Source organism: Dasypus novemcinctus, chromosome X, assembly GCF_030445035.2.
Source record: "Dasypus novemcinctus isolate mDasNov1 chromosome X, mDasNov1.1.hap2, whole genome shotgun sequence".
In the NCBI taxonomy this organism is placed as follows: Eukaryota; Metazoa; Chordata; class Mammalia; order Cingulata; family Dasypodidae; genus Dasypus; species Dasypus novemcinctus.
In genome coordinates, this window is record NC_080704.1 from 119,992,291 (window position 1) to 120,015,642 (window position 23,352).

The following is a 23,352-nucleotide window of genomic DNA, read 5'->3' on the forward strand; positions in this document are numbered from 1 at the left end:
GGTGGTCGAGAGGTGGCCAACAACCCATACCAGAGTGGACGTACACGCTTGGGGAAGAGGGGATTGCAGTCTCTACTAAATCATCCTCAACTTCAGTCTCAGGGTTCAGATTACTCTGAGGTGGGCAGTCCAGACCACAGAGCCACCCAGCTATTCATCTTTTACAAAGGTACTGTTTGTAGGGGCCAGACCAAGAGATCATTAATGTCTGAAATGAAGAGATCATCTTTCAGTTTTACCCAGATAGCCTGGGTCTGGCTTGGTCACTGTGGTCTGCCTCAATCTGTTGTAAAATAAAGAGACCACTGTATTTTAGTGAAAATGTCAAAGGCACTGATAGTCAGCAAAATTGTGTGATGCAGGAAATTTGCTTCAACTTCCCTCCTCTGGGCCAAAAAATTATTTCCTCCTCTGGTCCAACACTCTACCAACACTCCCCACTTAAAACTCTTTCTTCTAATTCATCCTCAGATAGAACTGGTATTAATTTTTGTTTTTCTCAGGAATCCAAACCTTCATTATGCTACAGGAATAATCTTTTAATGGTGGGAGTTTACCTTAGCTTACTATGTAAAAGAATATATTGATGGGACTTTGTGAAACCACTCTGTTGAACTCTATTTTTAAACACTAGTATTTAATGATTTCTGAAATTCTTATACTGTAAACTGAATAGTTTGTGTCTTATTTAGGAAGTTGCCTAGGTATAAAATTGTTCTGACATTGCTGTCTTTTTATTTCGATTTGCTAATTTTTGTCACTTTTTGCCTCACTGTGTCACAACGACTTTTCCTTTCTTTCCAATAATTTATAAAAATAAATTATAATGGCTCTGATCAAACAGCACTTGAAAAGTTCATTTTGTGATTCTGACTTGAAAACAAGATCTCCTCTGCACTTGCACATCAGTAGATGGCAGCACACACTCTTCTGTGAAGGGTAATGGTTATGGGGGATGCCATTTCATTTAAATAGCAGTTAAATTCAGAAGTAAAATCTCATCAAAATGGTTGTCTTTTGATAATCCTCATGAGGGAATTTATTTCCAGTTTTTGCTTTTTTTTTTTTTTACCCTGCATACCATGGAAATAAACTTTAGATAATTTACTGTCATGAAGCCTCATTAACTGAATGCTGCCAATTGGAATTGGTCATAATTCAGAAAGTGGCTTGGGATGAAATTTATTTACTTTCTCTCAGTCTATGGAAAAGAGTTTGCTCAGCAACTTAATAGTATAACTTTCTTAAAAGACTATAAACTGCTTAATAAAACTATGATCTCAAGTGACTTTAAAATGGTCATTTCATTTTAATAAAAAAAGGTCCAAGCCCTTACCCATTAATAGCTGGCTTGAATAAGAGAAATGCTTTCAGTGATGAAGAAATATGTTAAACCATTTGAAAAATAAAATAGCAACCTAGAAAGTGTTGAATTGGTGGCATTCTATAGCATTATCTTAGGTCAAGTACATTTCCCATCCCCTATCTTAAATAATGGGGCACTTGCAAAAGGAAGTACTTAATTTTATTCAAAAGACATTTACTGAGTTCCTGATATATTTTACACACAGCACTTTCTGAGACTCTAGGAATATGGGGATGAATAAAACATGGTTCCTGCCCTTAAGACATTTACAGTCAAAAGGAGTTGGCAGATAAAGATATATAATGTATTAAGGACAGAGAAAGAGTAAGAGCCAGAGTGATTTTAACCAAAGGGATCAGAGAAGGCTACTTAGACAAGGCAGCATCTAAGTTGCATTTTGAATCGTGAAAGAAATTTTCCAGGAAGAAAACATGGGGAGGAAATTCCAGGCAGAGAATAGCTTGTACAAAAGGCATGAAGTCATGAGAGAGCGTGTTGTGTTAAGAGAACTCTTAACTTGTTCAGTGTCACTTGAATATAAAATTGGTGGTGGAAGGTGGGACTGGAGTGGTAATAGAGGAAGCTGAATTATTAAGCATGAGCTGATCATGAACTACAATTATTTTGTTACAGTCAGAGCATACGATTCTAGTGGAGAAGTGGTGAAAGATTAAATTAGAGAAGGAAGCAGGAGCCAGATCTTGAGAAACCTTGTATTACATGCCAACATCTACACCATCGTGTAGGTGTTGAGGAACCATCAAGGAATTCTGAACTAGAAAATCATATTATCAAGTTTGCATATTAAAGAATTCTGACAGAAATTTAGAGCCTGGCCTGAAGTGAGCAGAGCCTGGAAGCAGACATGTTGGGATGCTGTTGGAACAGTTCATGCAAAAGATGATAAGGGCCCAACTAAAGCAGTGGTAATGAAAAAGGGACAGGTTCAAAAGGTATTTAGGAGGTTGAAGAGATTAATGCCAGGACTCAATATACAAGGGCATGTACAGAGTAAGGGTAAGAGATGAGTCAAAGATGACTCCCAGTTTTCTAATTTGGGCTGTTGGATGGGTGAATGGCAGTACCACAGACTGAGATTGGGAAAACAGTAGAAAAAGTATTATAACAACACATATACTAGCTAAGTCTTACTTAACTGAAACATAGGTTTTCATTAAAAATAAACAAAAACAAATAATACATGTAAAATAAACAAAAACCTGATGAATAATATATGAGCAAAACATTTAATGGATTATTTTTCTCAAGGTATACTACCTACTAATAAGTCTGAGTTAAGTTGCTCACTAGCCAAGATAATAGTTTATTTTCTAAATTAGCATGCAATATCATTTATAGCACACAGCTTAGTGCCTGAATACACATTTTCTTGTTCTTACTCATTTAGTCTACAAATATTTGTTCAGTATCAATTCTTCTAGGCCCTGAAATTACTTACAGGGATGAAAAGGCAAGGTTCCTGCCCTCAGGAAGAAGCATGTGAATCTGGTTAGCAGAATCAGAGAAGACTTCACAAAGGAGGATGATTTGGGCATAGATTAAATGATAAATAGGAATTCATGGGTTAGATAGTAATGAAAAAGGTATAAAATCTACAAAGACCTAAGCATTGGATTGGATAGCATTGGTAGGATACAAAATAAGAGAGGCAGAGAAGAGAGGAATAATCTGTGTTTGGGTCAGTTAGGTAGGAGAGCCAGATGGTGCTAAATGATGAAAGGCCTTCTATGCCAGACTAAAGAATTTGGACTCGACCTTGTAGTAAGAAGGAAATTTTGAGGAATTATAAGTAACGAATAGACATTGTTAGATTTCTTTTCAGAAAAAAAGTCATACTGAAATAGGGTGGCCATCCATCCAACTCAGTTTATCCACAACAGTCTCAGATTAGGAATTATATGGTCACCCTATTCCAAAGGCATTGTGGAAGAGGAATTAGAGAAGGGGGAGTCTACAAGTAGGCAATGGCTAGCATAACTGTCTGGGTAAGGGATATTGGGAACAGCCTGAACAATGGACAATGGCAGTGACCATGGGCATGGCAAAGAGGAGATGAATAAGAATGATGATTTCGGATGTAGAATCTATAGACCTTCTCTCGATTAGTTCATATGTGTGAATATTATCTTACCAACTGACTCTTAACTTATTCGAGAAGGAGACGTATGTTATGTAAGATATAACACAAAGGTAATAACCCTGATATATTTTATTAAAAAAGAAAGAAGGAAGGGGCTCTCTCTGCCTAGAGGAGCCCACATCAAATCTTGGTATGTATTTCTGCCCTTTTCTCCCATTTCTCAGCAAGCTCTGTTCTTTCCCCCAATTTCTCAATGCATTCTTTTTTATTTATATTCAGAGTCAATCATGATAAATTCATGGTTTTCCTGTGTGGTTTATAAACTTACTCCAATATGTTTGTATCACTCTATAGAAAGAGCAAGTAGATTAGTGTTTGCTTAAGGATGGGTTAGTAATCCAAGGGGGAGTGACTGCTAATGGGTACATGGTTTCTTTTTAGGATGATGAAAATGTTCTAAAATTAGATCATCATGATGGTTGCACAACTCTAAATATAATAAAACCATTGAATTGTACCCTTTAAATGGCTGAACTTTATGGTATATAAAACATATCTCAGTAAAGCTACTAAGGGAACATATTTTTTTTTAAGTATGAGTCTCATTGCTTTATGATAGAATTGAATGTAGTGATGTGTTTAACATTGCTCCATTTAAGAGAACATAGTGATTTTATTATATAGTGTGCAAGTTATTAGATGTTTTTAGCTCTTAATCTATAGTATTGTTTTATGGGAACTTTTAATAAATGTTGGGTTGTAGCCTGTTATTTTTGTTTCCCTAGCATCATCAATTTTTAATATAAGCAGCATGGGTTATGACTACCACTTTAATATATTACTATTTGTTACTTTAATCAAAAGTATCACTTTACATATAAATTGTAGAAATCATGTGGTTACATTTTTATTTGTCAATGACTCAGAGACCTTAATTTTCATTAAAGGGAAATCATGAAAAGCAAATCGATCAAATTCAATTTTTTTTCTCTTCTTCCCCCACCTTCCCTCTCACTCTGTCTCAGGAAGCATTGTGAGTGTTGGTGACCCAAAGAAAAAATACACAAGATTTGAAAAAATTGGTCAAGGGTAAGTGATTGTTACTTGAAATATCAAAAGATGAGAGCACCAGCAACATATATTAAAATTCAATAACAGCTTGGATTTCTGGTAAATTATTCTTCTCATTTTCTGGATTATATTCAAGCTTTACATTCTCAATATTAGCCCTTCCAGCTGTCAGAATGACTACTAATTAACCTAGGTGCATATCCTGCTGGAATCTTCACTATTATGTGCTGACAGTGAATTTTGTAGGGACATTTTGATCCCATCTATTTAAAAGATTCAAACTGATTTCTCTTGAAAAGTGTTCAGGTTGTTGAAATATCTAGCATGTATGAAAACTTCCTTTATCCTTGCTCCCCTACATCTGTATGGATGTTATGGTTAAGATCCTTGCTCCCCTACATCTGTATGGATGTTATGGTTAAGATCCTATTTTATTATCAAACTGTGAAGTGACTGAGTTAGAGTGGGGAAAGTCCATATTGTATGATACAGAAGTGGACAGAGTTAACTATTTGAATAAGGAAGAAACAAATCAATAATACCTGATATTAAGTGCATGTCTTAGTTTGCCACTGGGCTGCTGATGCAAAGTATCAGAAAAGTGATGGTTTTCATAATGGGGATTTTATTCAGGGTAAAAGCTTACAGTTCATAGGCTGTGAAATGTCCAAATCAAAGTACCTTCAGGGATACTTTCTCACCAAAGTCAGCCACTGGTGATCCTGGGGTTCTGCAGTGTGGTGGAAGCAAGATGGTAGCTGATCTCTGCCGAAGTTCCTGCCTTCCCCTCCAGAATCTACAATCTCCCAGAGCTTGGCTGTGGGCAAGCAGGCATAGAGAGCTTGTCTTTTCATGGGCCTCCTCTCTCAGTCTCTGCTTCTCTGCTTTCTTTCCAAGTTCAGCTTGGGCTATCAGGCATATAGTTCTTCTCTTCAGCACTGAACTGCTCAGTGGGCCCAGCCTCTTAGGAGCATTGTGCTTAAGATTTAGCTGCTAGCAATCCTTGAGTCCTCTCTCACATGGCAGGACCAAAAATGGCAGCTTCCTTTCTCTGTGTGTTTCTCTCTGTCTCTGTTTATATAAAGCTCCAGTAAGAGGGCAGAGATCAAATTTGAGTCATGCCTCACTGATGTAGTCTAATCAAATAGCCCCACATCCACAGCAATTAATTAGTTCAAGAACATAATCTTTTTCTTTTAGGGATTCAAACTGACACAGTGCATAATATTCACCTAGCATGCTTGTTAAAAATTAAGATTCCCAGGCTCCACTGCAAGAGACTTTGATTCAGTAATCTGGAGTGGTGCTCAGAAATCTGAACTTTTGAAAAGTTCCTCAGATAATCCTGGTCAACAGCTACATATGGGAACTTTGGGCTAGATCGTTCACCATAGCTAAAGATGAAAGTCACAGTTTTTGCAAGTCAGCTGTTATTAGACATGTCTTTCAAGCCTCAATGTGAAATTAAGTGGGAGGGCCAGAGTAGGCAACAGCATTTATAAAAGGGAAAATTTTGTTTAAAGAGAAAAATGTCCTTAAGGAATGTCCTTATATAGGGAAAATGAGACAAAATATTCAGGTATACCAGTTACTGTGTGAAGATGACACCCCAGCGGGCTCTTGACTGAGATGAGGGGCTAAGAAGGGAGGGTGTATTGGTCATCCAAAGGGGTACTGATGCAAAATACCAGAAATTGGTTGGTTTTTATAAAGGGCATTTATTTGGAATAGGAGCTTACAGATACCAGGCCATGAAGCATAAGTTACTTCGCTTGCCAAAGTCTATTTTCACGTGTTGGAGCAAGATGATGCCAATGTCTGTGAGGGTTTAGGTTTCCTGGGTTCCTCCCTTCCAGGGTCTTGCTTATCTCTGGGTTCAAGGTTCATTTCTTCCTGCATCTTGCTTCTCTTTCCTCTGTGTGCTTACTTCTCTGAGTGCCAGCTTAAGACTTCAGCATCAAACTCCAATATCACAAGTCCAACATTATAAACCCTCAACCCCGACCTTTGCCATGCCTTTTATCTGTGAGTCCCTACCCACCAATGGATGGGGACTCAGTGTCCTAGTGATGTGGCACAGTCAAAGCCCCAATCATTACTCAATCACGCCCAGGTACAGACCAGATCACAAACATAATATAATATCCATTTTTGGAATTCATAACCATATCAAATTGCTACAGAGGAATATAGCTAAAGTGCTTGCAAAACTATGGTATCCCACAAACCACTAGAGTCTAGTTATATTAAGATCAGGGAATTTAGGATATCTTCAAGCACTTTACTATTTTTCCTGGGATTTTCAAGTTCAAAAAATTATATGGTATGTATCTCTATTTTTTTTATGATTTTTATGTTTTCTTTGTTTATTCTGCTAGCTTTTGTACTAAAGTTTCTTTTAAAATTAGCCTCTTCTCTTGGAAAATAATGGAAAGCATTTATTACACAATTATGTTAGAACATCTGAGGGGCACTCATGGGGACTGTGCCTGGTGGAAATCAAGGTATGAAGACCCTGAAAGGAGGCAAAAACTCAGGGAGAAGTGTATATCCATTTATTCTTCCAGTGAAAGCCATCATAGAGCTGCATTTGTACATTCCAGGGGGCTGAAATATGTATATATTTGTAATTTTGCTTCTTTCTTTGTCATTAATAACACTGGTGTTCTTACTTGCTCTCAAGAAGAGAATTTCTGGTCATTCTGGTCCTCATAGCTCTCTAGGGGCCTTTTGCCACCTAACAGATTAAATTGTATTTCTGCTCATTGCTCTAGAACAGTGCTGTCCAATAGAACTTTCTGTGGTGATGGAAATGTTCTCTATCTGTGCTTTTCAATATGGTAGTCACTAGCCCCATGTGGCTATCAGTCACTTGAAATGTGTCTAGTACAAATGGAGAACTGAATTTATTTGAATTCACTTCTTGTTCAGCAAACATGTCCAGCTGTGTGCTAGGCATTCTGCTATGTGCTAGAGAAATAGAGATGAGTAATAATGGTTTGGGCCTTCAAGGAGCTTATAGTCTACAGTGATAAGTGATTACCAGAGGGCACCATAGAGTACAAAGAGAACACTGAGGCAAGCCAACTCAATTCACTTGAGTGGGATTGTGCTGGCTACTTTAGCCATCATCTCCCACCTGAAGTTTTCCTTCTTAACCTCTGGTGGACTAGGTGTTTTGCTTAAGTAAGGAAACTGTACCTTCCCAAGTTCATATATAAGCCTCAACTTAATTTATTCCTGCCTGAAAGGTAAAGAACACAAAGCAGTTTGCAAAAAGGCAATGTTAGGTACAAAGGGGGCTCTGAAAAACAAAGGTGGCTTTTCAATTTTAACACTGTTGGATCTGTACTGGAGCTAATGATAAGGAAGGATACATAATCCATTTTAGAAATAGGTTTCCAGCTCTCCAGAGCATGGTAACCATGACTCACACATCACTACTGAGTGCTTGAAAAGTGGCCAGTTCAAATAGAGATGTGTTTTCAGTGTAAAATATACAAACATTTTTAAAACTTAGCATGGAAAAAAGAATCTAAAATATCTCATTAATAATTTCATTTTGATTCATGCTGAAATTAGTTTTCATATATTAGGTTAAAGAAAATATTAAAATTTTTATTTTATTAATATAGCTAAAGAGCATTTTAAATATGACTTACCTTGTATTTCTGTCGGGCAGCACTGCTCTAGTTGTAGGTTTAAATAGGAACTTTTGATTTATTCATAAAACGTTTTTTTCTCATTTTTGGGGGAGTGGTAAGGTGTGGTAAATGGTTTAGTTTTGTTCTGATTGTTCATTTCCACTATTTATTATTTCCAACAAGATTTGTTATAGCCAAAAATGGCATTAAATTTAAAATAAAAAATAAGAATTTATTTCAAATATCTCCCAGGTACCAGGTAATGAAGAAACATTAATTTCTCCAAGAACAAAGATTAGGCTGCCAAGCAACTTTGCATACCAAAGATATTCCCCCTCATGGCTATTATTTATGACTCTGACCTCTAAAGATGCAAAAGGAAAGTTCTCTCTTTTTTATATACCTTTATAACAACCTTATCATCTAAAATGAAAAATCAAGACAGAAATCCTGCTTACCTTTGCAGATAGTTATATTTTAAATCCCAGTGAATTTGTTAATATTTTAGAGAATGATGAAAATAGGAGATAATTCACCAATAGGCTCAACTCAGTTTTTTTGTTTTTGTTTTGTTTTAAAACTTACTCTTCAGAGAGTAAGGACTCTAATTTATTCCTCCTTTTATCTCTTTTTTAGCTTTTGCACTTAGTAGACTCTCAAAAATTCTTTGTATAATTAAGATCAACAACCAAGTTTCACTTGGCCTGGATCAAAGACCTACAGAGCTTCCCTTGTCTCCCCTATTACTGGGTGTGTTTTGACCTTGATAAATATTTGCTGAACTAGTGAAAATGACTTTCTAGCTCTCCCTTTCCCCTGTCCTGTCTCTTTTCCGTCATGTATATATACATGTCTACCTCACTCTTTCTATCTCTGCCTATCTCTCTCTCTTTTTTCAGTGTATCTTCATCTCTTCCTTTCTCCCAATGTCTTCGTCTCCTCTACCACATTTGATTCTTAGTCCTTTTGATCTTTGTATGTGCTGCTCATCTCTCTTTTTTCATCCATGTTAGCTTAACCTTCTACTATCCATTTTCACTCCCTCCAAAATGGTCATAATACTAAAAAATCGAGATGCATGTTTTTATTAGTACTTTTAAAGATATAACCTAGTAACATAAATTTGTTTATTTACTGTAATTTTATCATTTATTTGACTAACTTTAATTTTTTTAGTAAATAGGTTTTTTCTGCTCTCTGTTTTTAATTTTTAAAATGAGGGAAAAAAATACTCATTTCTTTCTCTGTAGATTTAAAAAACACTTAAATTTACTTTATTTTTACTTAAATGACTCTCGATCTATTTTTCCATGAATTATTGGTCTATCTACTCTACTTAATATATAGAGTTTTTATTTACATTGAGTCAGTTTTTTATTGTTTTGCTTTACCTATTGTTATAGTGACATTTAAAATTGTGTCAGTAATCATTTATTGCTAGGAATATTCAGTACCAGTATTCCATTTTCAGCTCCATGGAGAACAACAGCTCACTCTTGGGAGCTGAATTAGAGAGGAACATCTGCATTAAACACCTTCATCTATTTGGGAAACTAAATTTTTCCAGTATGGGTGTCTGTCATCCCAGCATTCAGGCCTGGGGCTAGAGAATTGGGCTCTATTTTCCATAAATCAAGTTCAGAATTACATGCCTAATGTGTTGAATCCACGACTGTGAATTGAAGGCAAAACAAGACATTATTTCTCTGTTTGCTGGGAAAAGTGTTCTATAACCGGCTACCTAATCCAGACATTTTGAGCAGATGTATATAAAGTTTAAAAGGAAGGAAAGAAAAAAGGCCAGATACCCTCAAATTATTTATCTTTAACTCAACAACATGAGTTTGTCAGAAATATATGTGTGGAGACGTAAGAATCTTTACTCTCCTATAGTTATATAAAGGAACTTGTTTAATAAGTGAGGGATTCCCATACACCCCACTCCCCAGCCACCCCCACTCCTCCTACTTCAACAACCTCTTTCATCAGTGTGCCACATTTCATTGCATTTGATGAATACATTTTGGAGCACTGCTGCACCACATGGATTATAATTTACATGGTAGTTGATACTCTCTCCTAGTCCTTTCAGTGTGTTATGGCAAGATATATAATGTCCTGCATCTGTCCCTGCAATATAATTCAGGACAACTCCAAGTCCTGAAAATGCCCCCACATCACACGTATAATTAGACATCAGTGTCCACTTCTGGGACTGCAAATGAGTTTAAGCATCTTTTCATGTATTCAAAAGTCATTTAGGTATCTCTTTTTCAAACTACTTGTTTATGCTTTTTGTTCAATTTTAGTTGTTTTTTTTCCTTTTTTCTTATTGATTGATTGGTCGACCTTGCTGGTTATTTATGTTGTGAAATTTTCTCTGTTTTTAACTTGTCTTTTGTAATTTCTATGTTGCCTTGTATTGATCAGAAGTTACTAATTTTAATCCAATAGAGATTTCATCAATCTTTTCCTTTATGGTTTGTATCTTCTCTTTATTATTTAGTAAACTCTTCCCTGTCCTGAAATCATAATTCGTCCTATAAGAAACATAAAAGAGTCTTTATGGGTAATTGTTTCTTTGAATGATGTGAGGTAGTAGAGAATTAATTTGACAGTTTTGTTTCCCAAGTGAGTAAACAATAATCTTGTCACCATTTATTGAAAAAAAACATTCTTTTCCATTGATCAGCACGGCCAACCATGTCAATTAAGTTAAATTTTTATATGATATGATAATTTTTTGTCTGTCTATTCTGTTCTATTTGTCTACCATTATATCCTTGAGCTAATGCCATACTGTTAAAATTTCTATAGCTTTATAATTTTTATAGTAAAGCAAATATTCTTTTCAGGGACACTTTTGACCCTCTACTCGTCTAAATAAAAACTAGTTTGCAAAATTCCACAAATAAATTAAGTAAGTGTGACAACAAAATCAAATATTTATTTTTAGTCAATAGCTAAATCTGTGTAGTTCCTAAATAAGCAGTAGCTGTGTAACAGAGAGCTTAATTTGCTAATGTTGGCAGCTGTCTTCACATTATCTCATTAATATATTTGATTTCACTTTATGGCCTTTCCTTAAATGAGAAAGCCCTTTAAAAAGACCCCATTTCTCTTTCAGGTTCATGTTGTCTTTTCTCTTCAACATAATAATAGAAAAATGCTCAGAGGAGATGGTTTGAATTCAGTTTAACAGACAGCTTTTTAAGCTCAGTGAAATTTATTGTCTATTGTGTATAGTGCAGAGCAGTAGTTGAAAATCAGGTTCTGGGAGACTACAGTGACTTCTATGCTCTCTTCTATGCTGATCCTCCTGATCAGCAAAGAGGGAGAAAAGGAGAATTGTGTCAAGGAATAGGAAGAACAGCACTGCCCCCCAAAACAAATGTGTGCTCCTTTCCTTGTATTTTATCCACACACTCATTTTGATTGTTATCTCCATGTCATCTCTCAGAGAGAGAGAGAGAATGATGAAAAATTCTTAGAGGAGGGTGTTTTTGAGTAGTGGCTTGAGAATATGTAGGAATTTAACAAGTGGAGACCATGGGAAATTTCTATTTGAAGGAAGCCAAATTAGCATTTACTTCAGACTGTAGGTTTAATTCACTCTGGTATCCCCAGGGCCTCCAACAGTGCTTGGCATAGAATAAAATACTCAGTATGTATTTGTTAAATGAATGTTGAAGAGACCAGAGGAATTAAATCAAGGGTGCCAGTTTATGGACAGTCAAAAGTGTAGTTTGGCATGGGAGTTAACAGGAATTTATGTTAGAAAGATAGATTGGGACTGTGTTATGAAACTAATTGAGAGGTACAAGCTACACTGTCTTTTTGTTTGTTTTAGTTTAAAAATTTTTTTGAGTAGGTAATTCATGCATATGGTATAACATTCAGAAAGTACAGAAGAGTAGACAGTAAAAAAAATAAGTGTCCCTCTAACCCTTGTCCCTAAGCTCCCCAGTTACCCTTCTCAAAGGAAACCTCCACAAATAAACTGCTACTTGATGCTATATAACACTTTCATAGACATTATGTACATATGCACAAGCACACAAACACATATACCATAATACCATATGTGTTAAATATAATGTGATATAATGAAATAATTTTTAAAAAATTATTTGACTAATCCAAATATATAAACTGTTATGTATATATAGTTGAATGTTTACTTATGATGTTTAGTTTGTTCATTTACTTCTATTTACATATTTTAAAGCCACACATTATATAAAATATTAATTTAGAAAGATTTTTTTAACTCTCACATTTCATGAACAGTGAATTAAAAATCTCCCTATGGCTCTTTAACATCATTGCTTTCATAATCACTAGAGTCCCTTTTTGGGTCTTTCAGCAGTTATCCAAGTACATCATCTTACTTCTACCTAAGATCTTTGAGAAATAATATTTTTGAATCCACATATGAGCTTGTTCTTGGGTATTTTATCCCTAGTCACAAGTATCCAGTCATATAACATTAAGATGATTGTTTTCTGAATCTGCCCTGCAGGTATATAGTTAAATCTTCACAACATACCTGTTTATTGCTTTTTAAATTTTCTATTACAAATTTTTCATACTTACATAAAAGTAGAGAGAATAGCACAGTAAACTCCCATATTCTTGTTACCCAGACTCAACATTTATTGATATTTTATATAACTACAATGCTATTATAACACAAAAATTAGCAATTCCTTGTTTTCACCTAAGACCTACTCTCTAATCAGAGTTCTTCAGTTGTCTCAAAAATGCCTTTTTATAGTTGGTTTGTTCAAATTAGGATCCAAACAAGATCCACACATTGCACTGAGTTGTATTTCTGTCTATAAAATCTTAGTAGTCTAAAACAATTCCCCTTGTTTTTCCATTACCATTGACTTGTTGAAGAAACTGGTCATTGTCTTATGGAATATCCCGTATTCTGAACATGTCTATTAGTTTCATCTGAAGTCATTTATCTTGTTCCTTTATTCCCCTCATTAGCTATGAATGGAATTTAGCTCTAGAGGCCCTATTAGATTTAGTTTCAACTTTTTTGCAAGAATTCATCATAGGTATTTATTTCATGATATAGCACATCAGGAGGCACAAGATGTCTGACTGTCCCATATTTTAGTAATGAATAGATTGAACAACAGATTCAGTAGGTGGCTGCCTGTCCCTTCCATTGTAAAGTTCCCCATCTAATGGTTTCATCAAATGATGATTATTACCTAAATCAATTATTTCAATAAGGATTTTTTTAAAATGATGTTTTTCTAAATCTATCATTTCTTACACACATTAACTAGAATAATTTTGAAGAAAAGAACTTTACCTCATCTGCTAGGTCTCTTTGATTTCTCTGAAATACAGTTGGTACATAGAAGTCAGGATAAATGCTTCATTCTTTCAGTTGCCAATTTGAGTGTAAGGAGATATTGCCCAAGTTACTTCTAAAAGTGTCCAGTAAAGACATTTGTTTTGTTTTGTATTTGGTGTGGGAAGGGAACTTTCTCTTTTATTTAAAAATATCTTATAAACTCACGAGTTTTATGTTTTGAATTTTTTTCAGTAAGTTACATTTATTATTGTTTTTGATGATCAAGCTATTCTATCTTTGGCTAATGGGAGCCCATTTCACTGCATTAGTTTTGAAAGTGATCTTTCAAAAGCTTGTTTATGACATGTAACATTTGCAGTTCTAAGGTCATATCCTCAGATAAATTCTTTTTTGCTTCTTTTCTTACATGATCTGACAGGTGATCTCTATGAGCATCCAAAATAAGCAAAGATTTTGAGAACATTTAAGCATGATATGCTCTTTCCCAAGCAGTATTTTGTGTTTGGAAAGAATTGAACATGAAAGAGTGCCACATTATTTAGGAGTTTTTATAAGGATTTGAATATAAGGCAATTCTCTTTTTACTGAGGAAAAATTTTGAAGAAAAAATCCTTACCTTGTATTTGAACATTATGCTGTATTTGTGTGTTTTGAGTATACTTAACATAAATTATAACATTCTATATATCTCCTTCTATGTTATGTGACTTGCTTTTTTCACATAACAGTACATCAGCTTAGAAGGGTGCCCATTTGCCCATACCTTCACCAACACGGTTATATTCATTTACTTGGGATTATAGTTCTGTAATAAAAACCCATTCTCACAATGATTTTTAGAAGGGAAATTGTATGAGAACAGAACTCTAACGAGATCGTGTAGTAAAACAAAATGTCTAGAATCCATTGGCCAATATAGTCCATGTCTGTATAATGCTAAAGTGTTCTTTGCTGCATGTGGTTTCTTTTCATAGGTTTTATCAGCCATGCTGTTCAGTTTGACAGAAAATGACATAGGGAGAATTTCTTGAAATCATATTCTTCCTAGCATTAAGATATACATCTGCCCAAAGGAATTTTTTCTAACATCTAGAATTTTTTCTAATCATGCCACTATATAGAATTAAAATATGATCAATTCATCAAGAATTTCAGGAAAGCTTTCCTGTTAGCTAATGCATAACCAAGCCCTCAGTTCCTGTCCCTCTAAACTTGTTTTACTATGAATGCTAGATGGAGTTTTAAAGAGGCATTGTGGCATGAGAATGTAAACATATCATGTGAGTCTTTGTCCAGATTTATGTCTGCTACTCAATAAGGAGCCCCCTTCTTCTACTCTAAAGTGAAGTTCCCATATTGCAGATGAAAATTATTTAAAATTATGTCCTAAAGGACTTGATGAATAATACTAACAAAGCAGTATACAGCACAGAATTCAGGGATGAGTGCTGAGAATAAGACCTCTGACATTTTCCTTGTTCAGAAAAATATTGGCAAGAGCAGAAGTGGTGTCTAGTGTGCTTTCAGAGGTGATTCTTTGGGCAGGACCAGCCACCCAAAAAGTATTTGCTTCCTCATCAGATCTGTTTTGAGCCACGCAAGGTAGAATAGTGCTATGAGGCACTAAATACATGTGGTCTGAGCTTTATAATAGGCTTTGTGATTTAGGACATTGGGAATATTAGCATTTGTGAAGAATGATGTTTATGGAGCAAGGAAAGATGCTTTGTTCTACTTAATACTCATAAATGCACTGTGTCACATGCTGTCCCTTGTAAAGAAAGATGATGCTACTCAACCAGCCACCATTAGCCTGAGTTTGCACCTCAAGTTGTTTTTTCCAGTCTTAATAATGAGCCTGTGTTAAGCCACCTGCCCCCATTTCCTGTCCAAGCCCTTTTGGAATCAATGATATGCACTGTGAAACAGCTGCTTAAACTTAATGTTGGAGTGAGTAGCTTAGTGTTATCTGGCCTTTGCAGGGATTAAGCCCTGTAACTGTGGCCTCATTATCACTAGACTAAAACCCCACTGAACTCACTAGCCCCACACCCATAATATGTTACAGCTATATTAAAACGAGATAACCACAAATACTCTGGGAAAAGTCATGCTTTAGCTAAAGAACAGAAAATTCCCTGTTCCAATTTATGATATTAGTAATTAAAGGCTATCCCATCTTGCACCAGCTACATTCCATGTATTTAATGAAGATACTGAAATGACTTTTTTTTACATAATTGTATTTTTTTTAAATTTAGAAATGCATTTTAAAAAGGTAAATTACACAAAAGAAGATGCTGTAAAATGCTTTCCCTGGAAGAGTTTTTGCATATAATGGTCACACTGTTCTTCACCATTCCCGAGTCCAAAAAGTCTGTGTCTCAACAAAACAAGTAAACATTTGTTAATATCATACAGTGTGCATATATATGTATTCTTACATGTCAAGTCCATTAATATAGTGAGTCAACTTCCAGTTAGGGGTCTATAAATAGTAACCATATCTTAAATATTCAGCAGAAGGGAAAGCACAGTCCTAAGAACTAACCTTAGGCCCAGCCCACACTCTCAGCCACATGGCCAAACTTAATTGATTTAGGAAACAGAAGAACCATTGTGTGTGATTATGCCCATGGAATCAAACTTACCATGTCCAGAGTCAAAGTATGTAGCTAAAAGCAGCACGTGGACAAAGTGAGCAGAAAGTTAGGGACCAAATTACTATTGTGGGGAGGCAGTTTAGTATAATAGATAGAAATGTGGACTTTGAAAAATACTGCACTCATACTTAGCATTAATGTAAAAATGCTAAACATCCAAAAGAGAACATGAAACGGTGGTTAAGAGCATGGACTGTGGAGTTACACTGAGGTAGCTCAGCTGCTGATTAACTGTGTAATCTTGGGAAAGCTATTTACCATTTCCCAGTTTCAGTTTCCTCATTTGTAAAATGGACATAATAGAACCTACCTAACAGAGCTGTCTAGGGTGAGCATAAAGTAAAATAATCTATTTACAGTTAGCTGGCAGAGCATAAACAAGGCCCAGTAAATGATACAGCCTTTTCTATTAGTAGTAGCAGCAGTCAAAATAGATGTGGAAAATAAGCATCCTAAATGGAGAGTAAATCCCTGAATGTGACCTCATTAACACCAGAGTCATACTTATTAACCTTAAATGTGAATATTGCACTATCTTTCTGGCCTCTTCACTCTTATTTCCACAAGGCTCCACTTGGACCTCACTGAGCCCCTAGTCTTTTCTTAACCTTTTCTTTTTCTCCCAGTGTGTGAGCTTCCCCCCAGCCTCACTTTCCAGTCCTTCTTTCCCTCCCGTAATCCATTTCTATGCTGAAATCAGTTATTCATCTAAATTATAAATCCTACCATTTTGCTGCTTTGGCAACTACTTATGATGCTGGCTTGATAGTGATCTTAGCAGGAAACATCAAAACCTGTTAAAGATTCCTGATAATTAAACTGATTTGTAAGGGAATGAGAGCAACAGTGAACTGTTTGTTTCTTTGTAGAACCTTTGGATAGATGCCAATGTTTCCATTTGAGTATTAAGGTCAAGGTCAGGGAGAGAATGTTGCTGAAGCATCTAATGTGATGCCAAGAAACCAACAGTGCTCAGCACACTTAAATTGATGATGAGATCCAACAGTTGAGCAATCTGTTGGTTTAATATTCTTGAACCATAGTTTAGTTTAACTGAAACTTCTCTAATCCACAGTTAGGAGACCTTTGTTACTTTCTAACTGTGTCATCTTGGTTATATTCCTCCAATTCTTGAAGCTTCAGATTTCTCAGCTCTAATAAAGGGGTGATTTTTATTTTCTCTTCGGTCCTGATAGTGCATGATTTATTTGTGACATGTGATGGACTGAGGTGTGGAATAACCAAAATCTCCATAATAGGCAAATGTTCTCCCTACCACAATCGGGCTTCAAGGTAACCAGAATGGAGGGATAATAAAGATCAATGTAAGATAATAAAGATTAATTTGAAAAAAATTGATAATTTTTTGATAATTAGATAAAAATCAAATTATTGGTATTGACCATTTTAGCACGCCAGCCCCTGTATGCCAGAGAATTAGGAGTTTTAACCCCTATCTTTGTTAGTTTGATTTCTAGCATTCCTAGATCCTAAAGTGCTGTGTGACTGAGACTTTGTTTTTTGAAGTGAACTTGAGCTTGATTTTGTTGAGATACTTAGATATACCATGGGCTTTCTCAATGCTAGACTTTTGGGCATCTTATTGGCTTGAAGATTGTTACTTTGGGTGAAATGCTACTGTTCTTCAATTATTATAAGAAGAGTAGTTCCATACTTCACCACCAAGGACATCTTTAGCTGCTTTTCTTTTAAAACTCCAGGTTATAAGAAGTCACATCTATTATAAAAGAACAGTTTATTTTCTTAGTCTTTACTAAGCAAAAGACATACATATAATTGCACTTAGAACTTTTTTTAAATTTCTCGCCCCCCCCCCAGTTGTCTGCTCTCTGTGTTCATTTGCTGAGTGTTCTTCTGTGTCCACTTGTATTCTTGTCAGAGGCACTGAGAAACTGTGTCTCTTTTGTTACATCATCTTGCTGCATCAGCTCTCCATGTGTGTGGTGCCACTCCTGGGCAGGCTGTACATTTTTCATGTGGGGCAACTCTCCTTATGGGGTGCACTCCTTGCACGTGGGGCTCCCCTACATGTGGGACACCTCTGCGTGGCATGGCACTCCTTGCACTCATCAGCACTGCACGTGGTCCAGTTCACCACACGGGTCAGGAGGCCTATGGGTTTGAACCCTGGACCTCCCATGTGGAAGGCGGACACTCTATCAGTTGAGCCAAATCTGAGCTTTAGATCAGCATGAGATATCCAAGGTAATCACGAATTGAGATAATTAAGGCTAAAAGGAAATATATATAATATTTTACTTGTCTTTGTCTCAGGTAAATGTCTAATCTCTGTAATGAATTTTGAAACATCAAAATATCTTAAATCTTCCACATACTTAATAGTGATCTACAGACTACAGTTGGGGAAATTAGTTAATGAATATATTTGGGGACAGTCAACCAAATAATAATATTATTATTGCTAATATTTATTGGGCAATTGCTGTATGCCAGGCCCAGTTTTAAGCATTGGATGAATATTATCTCCTTTAATCTTAACAGTAAGGTTTTGAAGTAGATATTATTATTATCATTTTTTTATATTATCATTTTTAAAAATAGGAAACTGAGCCACAGAGAAGTTAAATTATTTACACAGGGTCATATAACTAGTAACTTGTAGGATTTGAATCTGGGAAGGTCTTCGTGGATAAGGGCAAGAAAAACTGTTCTCAACCAGTAGTGGACAATGAGAGCACTTTAATGGATGAATAAGAAAAGGAATTTCCTTCTGTCAGCCTTCATGTTACTCAAATGTGGCCAGTCTCGAAGCCAAACTCAGCATGTAAATGCAATGCCTTCCCCCCAGCGTGGGACATGACACCCGGGGATGAGCCTCCCTGGCAACGAGGGACCACTATCAACTACCAACTGATGATGCAACTGGAAAATGACCTTATACGGAAGGTTCAATGCGGATCAGCAGAATATCCATGTCTACATAAAATACCATGACTTTAAAATGCTGTTTGACCTAAAGTAAGGGGGAAATGGAAAGGAGAAATGAGTTTATATGGCTACGAGTTTCTAAAAAAGAGTCTGGAGGCTGGCAGAAGGTTTGCCCTCATGCACAACTGAGCAGAGTCAGAGAGACAGATAAAGCAGATACAACCCCCAGATATTGGTTCCTTTGAGGGCTAAAGAGACCCATGGGAGTTATGGTCATGGCTGATGGGGTTAACTACCAGGGCAGATGGCCCCTCTTTGGAAATGGTGTTTATGTGTGATGAATCTGGACTCAGATGGGATCTCCCTTCATAAGACTTTCATGCTAATGTGCTGGAGGTGCAGTTAATGTTGGGGTTTAAGATATATTTAGGGGATTTGAATCTCTGGACTGACAATGTGATAGCCAGATCCTGAGCCTCAACAGACTCCAGCACCTACAATCTGATTTATTGGACTTACCACACTCAGCTAAGATGGAGGTGAAGAAGGACAACCACCACACCATGGAGCCTAGAGTGATTACAACTGAAAATGGGAGGATTGCATCCAGCATCCAGGTGGAATCTGAGCCTCCTCTTGACATAAAGGTGCAATGGACACAACCAATCCAGTGTCCACATAGAAGACGTGGCATTGGATTGGGAAAAGTGGACATAATGGACAAAGGGTATGGGGAAAGGCAGGAAGAGATGAGAGGTGGAGGCATCTTCGGGACATGGAGCTGCCCTGGATGGTGCTTCAGAGGTAATCACCGGACACTGTAAATCCTCACAGGGCCCACTTGATGGAATAGAGGAGAGTATGGGCCATGATGTGAACCAATGTATATGAGGTGCAGAAGTGCCCAAAGATGTACTTACCAAATCCAATGGATGTGTCATGATGATGGGAACGAGTGTTGTTGGGGGGGGGGGAGAGGGGGGGTGGGGGGGTGGGGTTGAATGGGACCTCACATATATATTTTTAATGTAATATTATTACAAAGTCAATAAAAAATAAAAAAATTAAAAAAAAAAAAAAAAAAAGAAAAGGAGAGAAATTTATATTATACCAGTTGATTCTCAAATTATTGGACTATGGAAAGGTGAATGGAGTGCAGAGAAGTGTTTGGGATGCTAACATGGATTTGGAACTAAGTTTTAAACTGCAGTTCAGCACTTGCTATTATGCATTTGAGTTGAGGATTCTACAAAGCCTGGACGTTGGGCAAACTGATAACTGATTGGTCAGAGCAGTGAATTCCAACCTCCTAACAACATGCTTGGAGGGGAGGGGTAGAAGGATAGCACCATTTTAAGAAATGAAAGGGGAAAACAATTCCCACTAGACAATTGCATATATGCAATAAGATGGAGAAGGGGAAGTGAGGAGTAATACTAATTTTTTTTTTTAGTTAATAACCAATGTTTTAGAGTTTCAGGCTTTTTAAACCTCTGTGGATTAGGGATTTATAGCAATTCTATACCAATGAATGACAAAAAAGTCTAGGATTTTGAGCTTTCAAGGTTAGGACTCTAACAATTTTAAAACACTGAAATGCTGAGGGAATGGGGGACAACAAACCCCAAAAGATTCAAAAGGTAATGCCCTAGAGGGGAGGTGTGGATCAAGCAGTTGAGTGCCTGCTTCCCACATGGGAGGTCATGAGTTCAGTTCCTGGTACCTCCTAAGGGAAAAAGAAACAGACAACAGGCAAACAAGTGAAAGAGCCAACTCAGGGGAGCCAATGTGACTCAGTGGTTGAGCACCAGCTTCCCACATGTGAGGTTCTGGGTTCAATCCCCAGCACTCATAGATAAAAGAGAAAAAAAAAAAAAAGGTAAAGCCCTGGAGAGGTTAAACACTAATTCTCTTCTTTCATTCCAAGTCAATCACAGTTTTAGTTTCTCAGGACAGTGAAAATGGGCTTGGGGAGCGGAGGTGGAAGGTGTTGAATAAAGAAAAGGCTACCTGGTCAGGAAATTAAGCCTCCCTTCTCAGCTTTAACTAGAGCAGTTCCCTTTTTATTTGTTTTATATATTGGGTTTCTTTGCATATGGTTTCATTTGATAAAGATGTTCCAAGCTTAAAAGAAAAAGGCAAAACTATTGCTCTAGGAAAAAAAGGACATGGAATCTATAAAAAGTGTTCCATTAAGTGACCCTCAGCCTCTGACATTTTTGAAAATAGGAACAGACCCTAGCAAGAATGGTTTGACTGGGAAATTATATGGGGCCAACTAATGGATCAGTGAATCAGTCATTCTCTACTGTGAAAGTAATAACAGTAACAGCAACAAATGATATTTTTAGTATCATATTGAGCACCACATCTGAGTAATCACAAGACTAAGTGCTTAAATACACTGTGCCATTTGATTCTCTGCTGTCCTATGAGATATGTACTATTATCTCTTTTGCATATAAAGAAATTTTGCAGGTGGCTTAAATATATAAGCAGAAATCAAGCAAAGGTGTTTTTTTAACAATTATTTTTTATTTTTTACTTTTATTATTTTATCGAAGTATATCATTCAATCAAGAACATACATAAATAATAAGTGTATAGTAAAAGTTGTGAACTTACAAAATAAACATGCATAACATCATACAGGGTTCCCATATATGACCCCACCACCAACATCTTGCATTGTTGTGAAACATTTATTATAAACTATGCAAGAGCATCATCAATATATTACTACTAACTATAGTCCATTTCTTAAATTTGGTGTATTTTCCCCCAACCCATCCTATTATTTTTAATATATTTTTTATTACAGAAGTTTTGAACTTACAAAACAATCATGCACATTTGTAGAATTCCCATACAACACCTCTTCACCAACACACCGCATCTTGGTGGAACATTTGTTACAGATTATGGGATAGTACCATCAGACTGTTACCACCAACCACGGTCCATAGAATACATTTGGCACACTTTTTCCATATCCCTCCATTATCAACACAGTACATCTTTGGCACAGATGCATGAATATTATAGTATTGCTGTTTATTATAGTCCATAGTTAATACCAGCTGTATTTCTTTCATGCTTTTCCACATTCCCACCACCCCAAGCAAAGCTATTTTTTAATCCTATTTTGCAGTTAGATTTAAGTAGTTACTCTGGGCTTATTAACTGAAATACACACGAGTCAAGGTGACCTATTCTTTTGAACTCAGGACAATATTGAATTCAGAAGGACACATAACAAACAGACCCCTGAAACCAAGAATGCCTGATAGATTAGTGCAAGGGAAAGGGTTTAATGTATACTTAAGTAGAAAAATGTTTTCTTCACAGTAAGGAAAGACATTTTTACAATGGTATGTTTGCTTGAAAAGCTTTTTGTTTATTTATTTGTTTATTCAACAAATGTTTATTGAGCACCACTGTGTGCTCTGAATCCAGAATCTTAAGCATAAAAAGTTAAGACTAGTTGCTATAAGCTTCAAACCTAAGGAATTTCTGCAATTACCAATTCCTGGTTTATACGGTAGGCACTTATTGATTAAGTGTGATTTTTCAATATAGGTTCAGTAGATATTTTAAATACCCAAGCAGAGTGCAGATGTCATTGAGACTTTATAGATTCTAAATCACTGAGTTAAAGAAACTTAGAAATAAGTAGAAAATTTCCTGTATTTTATAGGCAAGAGAGTCAGAAGGACTTGGATTATAAGCTGTATAACCCTGGGCAGGTTACATAACCTCTCTGAGCCTCAGTTAAATCCTCTGTAAGATGTGAATAATAACGCCTGCCATATGGAAATATGATAAGGATTAAATAAAATAGATTATATAAATTTCTTAGTGCAGTGTCTAGTACATACAACCTGTTCAATACATGTTTACTGTTACTATAAATTGCCCAAGATCATGTAGATTGTTGATATTAGGGAAAGTATTAGAACCGAGATCTCTATTAATTGTCAAATATTCCTTATACTACAATATCCATTTTATTCCCTGGGAGCAGATAATATCAAACTCCTAAGCTGTAGCAGTTTGATATGGTTGAATTCCAAAAATAGATATTGTATTATGTTTGTAATCTGGTCTGTACCTGGGAGTGACTGAGTTATGATTAGGGCTTTGATTGGGCCACATCATTAGGGAATTAAGTCCCTGCCCCTTGGTGGGTGGGGACTCACAGATAAAAGCCATGGCAAAAGAAAGAGTTGAGGCTTCTTAATGTTGGAGTTTTGATGTTG

At 36.2% G+C, this 23,352-nt stretch overlaps 1 protein-coding gene across 9 annotated transcripts in view; it reads left to right on the forward strand.

The window, feature by feature from the left end:
* PAK3 (p21 (RAC1) activated kinase 3) overlaps positions 1 to 23,352 on the forward strand; it is a 401,520-nt gene that overhangs the window by 334,122 nt on the left and 44,046 nt on the right. For all 9 annotated transcript variants that reach the window (XM_058292198.2, XM_058292196.2, XM_058292194.2 and 6 more), the window contains one exon: positions 4,493 to 4,556. In XM_058292198.2, the coding sequence (XP_058148181.1) occupies positions 4,493 to 4,556 (64 nt within the window). The remainder of the gene's footprint in view (positions 1 to 4,492; positions 4,557 to 23,352) is intronic.